Here is a 6566-nt window from a genome sequence, read left to right on the forward strand (position 1 = left end):
AGGAGCAAGGAAAATCAGAAAAGTGGCACATGCTTGAAATTCTAGTCCTCGGATGGCAGAAGCAGGGGGATCGCTTGAATCCAGGAGTTCCCGGCCAACCTGGACAACATAGACTCGGGTCTCCAAAACAAGATTAAAAAAACCTCGTAAACCAAACAAAAAATACAGCCGTTCACTAGGAACACATTCCCTGTCATGGTGAACTCTGTTATGCTGTTCCATGGGCTCCAGCTTCAGTTAGGTTTCCTCGAGAGAATCCTTCCGACCCAAATCCCAACAATAAAGGAGGACGAGGGCTCAAACACTTGGCGTGATGTTTCAGGTATTTATTCTCAACATAAGCTGGGGTCTCGGCAATGAGGAGGGGAACTTTGTGGGTTTTGCTAAACTGCCCTGTGGCCAGAGCAACATAGCCAAAGGATGAGGGCTAGGGAGGTGAGCGCAGCCATGAGGCCTGGCAAGGGGTGTGGAGGGGCTTTTGAGGCTCTCTGGAGGACCTGGCTGTTTGGCAGCTTTGTCACCTTCAGGTGTGTGTCCTGGTGTTGGTCCTCCTGAGGCTGAGGCAGCAGGTGGGAGTGGCAAGTGTTGCTCTGCTGCCTCTCTGGAAACCTGACCTCCACAGGGCTCTGCCCAAGGCTTTTCTCTCTCACCTGGGGGAGGGAGTCAACAGTGAGACACCCCGACAACCTAGTATTGAGCCACCCATCTGTGATAGGCAATCATGACTGTTCGCTTGACTCCACCTGTAAAACAGCTGGCCATGCCTGTGAGCCATTTTTTTTCTGTCTTTCTTTCTCTCTCTCTCTCTCTCTCTCTCTCATTTCTTTTTTCTAGATGGGGTTTCTCTGTGTAGTTTATTCATTCTCTCTCTGTGTCTCTCTTTCTCTCTCTCCTTTTTTTTTTTTTTTTTTTTTTTTTTTTTTTTTTTGAGACAGAGTTTCTTTGTATAGTCCTGGCTGTCCTGGAACTCATTCTCTTCCTGGAACTCAGAGATCCACCTGTCTCTGCCTCCTGAGTGCAAGAGGCATGGATTAATGTGTCACCACCGCCCAGGCAAGCCTCAAACTCATAGAGTCCCACCCCTTCCACCTCCCAAGTGTTGGGATTAAAGGTGTGTGCCAGGATCACCAACTATTTTTTATTTTTGGACAGGATCATTTGAGATAGCAGGATCCACCAAAAACTTGGCCACGCCTTCTGGTAGCCACCCAAATAAAAGGACATGCAAGAGGAAAGCGTTTGTTTTTTGCCTGCTTGCCCTCTTTCTCGATGGAAGGCTCATTTATCCTGTCTCCGATACTAAGATACAAAGAAGTAGTATTAGAACCTATTCGGGATTCTGATGGATACTGAAGACCAACAGCTCTCCAGGAAGCCCCTAGGTCTCCAGCACTGGTTTGGGACTGCCAAGGCATCCAGTTTTGTGCACTGAGCAGCTAGTTCATTGTGGTCTTTCCATTAGGAGACAGCCATTGCTGGACTCCCCGGAGCACTGGCTGTTAGCACTCCTTACAGTCTCTATCCACTCTCTTCTTTTAGAGAGGCCTGACTCACACACTACCCTTTCTCCATAACCTGTGTACCTGTTCCACTTGTCTGAAGACCCGAAGCAGGTTTCCTCGCAGGACACCTTGAAGCTCTTGTTCATCCCAACCTCGACTCAGCAACTCCTCTATCAGCACTGGGTATGTAGATACATCCTCCAGCCCCTGAGGGAACCTGTGCAGAGAGCCACCCTGAGACCTGGTCTAGGGCCTGCACTCCCACCAGCTCAGGCATAGATGACTAAAACTAAGGGCCAAATTCTTTAGATAAGTGAACGCTGAGTTAGGAAGGATGGATTCAACCTGTTGCTGTACCCACACAGCTCTTCTGGGCTAGCATGACTGGAATTCCTTTAACCTGGGAATGGGGAGAGGAGATGGGGGCTGGGAGACCAGAACTTGTGGTTGAGGCCTGAAGGATGGTCAGACTTTTGGATGGGGAAACTGAGGCTAACAGGTTTGCTGCTGCGGCCCAGCCCACAATAAAGCCCAGGGGAAGTACCTTCCAGACCCGTCATAGCTTCCACCGATCCCAATGAACTCAGATCCAATGACTGTCCTGATGTGGTCAAAATGATCTGGGAAGCAGAGGTTGGTTGGTAGAAGAATTAGCAATTTCTAACCTGGGGAAGTTTGGTTCTGAGCAGTTACCCTGCCCTCCCGGCTATGTCAGCTGCCTGGTCAACTGGTTGCTGTGACAACAACCAGGACAAGGCTCTCTTAGACCTTTCCTCCCCTCTAGGTCCCTTTGGGGGCTTGCCTGCCCTGTCTTGAGGTGTGGGAATTAAGGGTGGCTCAAGGATTGAGAGCAGAAATGGGACTTAGCAGGATCAAACCCATCAGCGCCGACTAGTCTCACATCCGGGGGCAGTACCGAGCGGAGTTTATCGTCCCTGGAGGGTCTGCCATTGCCCAGCCTGTGCTAGACTATTAGAGCTGTCTGAGAGCCCTGGTGGCTACAGTTCAGTCAGAACTGCAAAAAGAGTTGAGGTGTGGTTATGGCGGGGCTGGAGAGATGGCTCAGTGGTTAAGAGCATTGGCTGTTCTTCCAGAGGCCCTGAGTTCAATTCCCAGCACCCACATAGTGGCTCACAACTTTCTGTAAATCTAAAATTCCAAGGGAGGTGACATCTTCTGTCCTGGGGACCTCCATGGGGCACTAGGGATGCACACGATATGCAGACATACATGCAGGGAAAATAACCACAAACAACAACTTTTTTTGTTTTGTTTTGTTTTTTTGAGACAGGGTTTCTCTGTGTAGCCCTGGCTGTCCTGGAACTCACTCTGTAGACCAGGCTGGCCTCAAACTCAGAAATCAAGTGCTGGGATTAAAGGCGTGCACCACCATGCCCGGCTTTTTTTGTTTGTTTGTTTGGGTTTTCTTTGTTGTTGTTGTTTTGTTTTGTTTTTTTTTTTTTGGAAACAACAACTTTTTAAATTAAGAAAAGCTGAGACGGGACGTACCTGCTACAGTGGACACGTTAGCAAACAGACTGCACTGTAGCACCCCCATGGATAGTGTCACCATCACGATGCCACCGTTCTTCTTCTACAGGGACAGACAAAGGGGCAGTCAGTCCAGACCCTCTGGACGGCCATTGTGCTTGCTTCCCTTGCTGTGGGAAGCAATCCAGCAGGTGCTGGAAGAACCTTTTCTCCTGGATTGATTTGGGCCTGGGTTTCAGAGATGGAGGAGGGTTAACCAGCCTGATACTTAGGGTTGAGAATCTCCTCCCAGACATGGTGGCAACATGCCTGTACACCCAGGCCTTGGGAGGCTGAGGCAGAAGTATTAAATCCAGGTAAGGCCAATATATGCAAGATGCCCTATCTCAAACAAACAAAGAGGAGTCTCCTTCTTTGTGTCCCTTTTGGAATTGTGAGACAGGACCTTGCCAGGTAGCCCAGACTAGCTTCAACCTGTTGCCTCGGGAAGCAGGAACATGATCTACCTGCCTTCACCTCTCAAGTGTTTGGGTTACAGGCATGTGGCACTATGTCTCGCTTTAAGACACAGATAAGTCCTAAGCCTAGCACTTGAGAGGCAGAAGCAGGCAGACCTCTTTGAGTTCAAGGCCATCCTGGTCCATCGAGTTTCAGGACACCCAGGGCTACATAGAGAAACCCTGTCTGGGTGGGAAGGGGGATAGACACTTTAGATCAGTTGTTCTCAACCTTCCTAAGGCTTTTCGACCCTTTAGTACAGTTCCTCATATTGTGCTGGCCACCTGACCATAAAATTATTTTCAGTACTACTTTGTGCAATAGCACGAAGTAGCATCATTTTGCTACTGTTATAAATTACAATGTAAATATTTCTGAAGACAGATTTGCCAAAGGGGTCTTGAGAAATGTTGCTCTAGATAAAGCGTATTTAGTCCTGGGTTTGAGGGCCTGGGGGGGGGTGGGGGGCTACTCCACTCACCAGAAGTTGCAGCATGTCATCAGGAATATTCAGCAAATTGTCACACACCGATCGAGCCGCAGAGTGTGAGAAGATCACAGGAGCCCGAGACACCTCCAGGGTCTGCTTCACTAAGGTGTCCGAGGCATGGGACAAGTCTATCATCATGCCCAGACGGTTCATTTCTTCCACTACTTTCTGAGGAGGGCCAGACAATTGGGTTTAGGAGGGAGCAGAGTGTGCCGGGGAGCAAAGGTGTGGTCAAGTATCTCTAGGAAACACACAGGGCAGAGAATATGGTACATCCACGCGTCCTCACCTCACCAAAGCTTGTCAACCCACTAATGTTGGTGTAGAAATGGTGTCTGAATTTCGTGGCGCTTTCTGCCCTGCAAGACAGACAAGAGAAAGCAAATCCTGGCTGGCTAGAGCTTGGCTATCAGTGACTGGGGCCTCTGTTTTTCCATCCTACATCTAGAACAGATGAGGACCAGGCCAGCTAGTGTGAGGGACCTGCGAGGCATCCAGGCTCCCCCAGTGAGTTACTTTAACTTAGCTTTTGTCAGGCCCATGCTGTGAACAGCCTCACACCATTCTCTCCTCACACATCCCACAGGCTGCCCTGCTCTGGCCGGGTGCTGTGCTCACCATGGTGTGCTGCAGGTGAAGGTAAGAGTCAGGTAGCGCACCCCTAGCTGGTAGAAACTGCGCAACACAGCGAGACTGGTGTCCAGTGAGTGACCACCCTCTACACCAATGAGGCAGGCCAGCTTCTGAGTGTTATTCAGACCTAGAAAAGGGATGGTGTGGGGTGGGGGAGGGGTGAGTCAAATGATCATATCCCAAGAAAAGAACCACTGGAGCCAGTCCCAAGCTCTTTCCTGGCTCACCATCAGCTGAGGTCACCAGCTCCAGCTCAGGGTAAGCAGAGCACATGCGACGAATGAGATCAATCTGCTCCAGGGCTAGGCGTACGGCATCCCGGTCCTGGGTTTGGCACGGGATGTAGGCTGACCAGAACTAGGAGTAGGTCCAGAGGTTCACAGTGAGACCAGTATGGTCTTCAAAGCCTTAGGCCTGCCCTTCCTGCCTCAGCCCCTACAGCACCCATTTAAATCAATGGCTCTCCATAGTACCCTCATGATATTTAAGCCTGGCAGCCAGTGGATATGCTGGGACTGAGCGACACATAGCTGCTGTTTGTCCATGATCCTATGTGGATGTCCCAGGCAATGTTACTATATCCTCTGTGGATCCAGCAAACCCCACACGCACAAGAACATTCCTGATTATTTTATATGTATTTCCACTAACCCTGAGCATCTAAGTAGCTCTTCTTGTGTTGGCCTTCAAACTCTTTATATGCTCTTGCATGACGGTGTGCGGCATGCTCCAAATACCTAGTTATTGAGAGCCTGGCCTTCTCAGGTTTCCGTGTCCCCAACATTTCCATCATTCTGGTACTGCGTTACCTGGGCACCCACAAGGCCGTCCCTGAGCCTATCCAGATTGGTCTGGCCACGGGTGAAATTGCGCAGATTCACATCCTGCAGCTGGTTCTGGAAAAGTTCTCTCAGGAGCAGAGGCAGGTCGTTGTGGCTGGAGATGGTGTGGTCAGCGTGAGAACATGGCCTCCAGAGCAGGGCAGTTCCATAGGCAATGGGGTCAAAGGGAGAAGGGGGTCCCCGTGTATGGCAAAGGGAAGGTATGAGGGGGAGGGGTGCTTCCCCATAGTATAACTCAGCCCCCAATGCCTCACACCCGCACATACGCACCCATCCACAAGTGGGAAGTCTCGCATCAGGGCCAGTGCTTGCTCTCGAAGGCGAGGGCCACTGGTCACGCCTGACGTGGCCGTGTCATTAGGAATGCCTGGAACGGTCGTGGCATTGGAGGCTCCCGGTGTCGTTGGAGCACTGGAGGGGCTCGGAGTAGTCTGGGTGCAGGTTACCCACAGAGACGGAACTAGAAGTAACACCCCCAGCAGGGACAGCCGGTGCCCCAGAGGCCGCAGGCCGAGCGCGCGTGGACCCTCAAGACCCGCGGGCTGCATGCTGCTCAGTCTTGGTCACAAGAGCGCTTGAGAAGGCCAGGGATAGGGCAGAGGGCGACAATGGGTTCGGACCTTCGATTCAGGGTCCCTAGGACGTGGCCTCGCTTGGAAGGGCTTCCAGTCACCCTGCTGCGCAACGGACGCTCTGGAATTTTCCACTCCTACAAGCGCAGTCGCTAGAGGGCACCACCTCCCTTCCGCTCCCCCAAGTAGAAGGGCGCCCCCTTGGGCCTGGCGGGTCTCTGCTTGCAGCGCGTGTCAACTTCCTCATTGTTTGTTGGCGGAGTTGAAGGGGCCTGCTAGTGGCGATCAACAGCCAGGAGCCCAGAAATCTAACTAATCTCACCCTCTGGCCAGACCTATGCCTGAAAGTGCCGGTGCCTTCAGTGGGGTCAAATATTCTGTGATGTGCTAAGTTCCGTGTAGAGGAGTGAATTAGATCTGTGTGGGTTTTGATAGGTTTTAGTCTTGCTTTGTTTGTTTGTTTGTTTGCTTGCTTGCTTTTTGTTTTTTGTTTTTCGAGACAGGGTTTCTCTGTATAGCCCTGGCTGTCCTGGAACTC

The 6566-nt window shown here is 51.1% G+C and overlaps 1 protein-coding gene across 1 annotated transcript; it reads right to left on the reverse strand.

The window, feature by feature from the left end:
- Positions 1-309: 309 nt before the first annotated feature.
- LOC110299946 (dipeptidase 3) lies at positions 310-6170 on the reverse strand. The gene is made up of 10 exons (XM_021169923.1): positions 5727-6170; positions 5424-5550; positions 4842-4971; positions 4600-4741; positions 4271-4340; positions 3973-4149; positions 3012-3096; positions 2047-2122; positions 1584-1719; positions 310-650 (listed from the first exon to the last, which is right to left on the reverse strand). The coding sequence occupies exons 1-10, from the start codon at positions 6002-6004 to the stop codon at positions 384-386; spliced, it is 1488 nt and encodes a 495-aa protein (XP_021025582.1). The 5' UTR covers positions 6005-6170; the 3' UTR covers positions 310-383.
- Between the last annotated feature and the right edge of the window lie 396 nt (positions 6171-6566).

This window comes from Mus caroli, chromosome 8 (assembly GCF_900094665.2).
Source record: "Mus caroli chromosome 8, CAROLI_EIJ_v1.1, whole genome shotgun sequence".
In the NCBI taxonomy this organism is placed as follows: domain Eukaryota; kingdom Metazoa; phylum Chordata; class Mammalia; order Rodentia; family Muridae; genus Mus; species Mus caroli.

What these genes read in the sequence shown, in the direction of transcription:
- LOC110299946 (XM_021169923.1), bottom strand. Translation starts at nt 6,004, where the DNA reads ATGCAGCCCGCGGGTCTTGAGGGTCCACGCGCGCTCGGCCTGCGGCCT. An exon ending in ACGGCCTTGTGGGTGCCCAG is followed by an intron (nt 4,972 to 5,423) that starts GTAACGCAGTAC and finishes ACCTACTCCTAG; the next exon opens with TTCTGGTCAGCCTACATCCC. An exon ending in AGCTATGACGGGTCTGGAAG is followed by an intron (nt 1,720 to 2,046) that starts GTACTTCCCCTG and finishes CTCTCTGCACAG; the next exon opens with GTTCCCTCAGGGGCTGGAGG.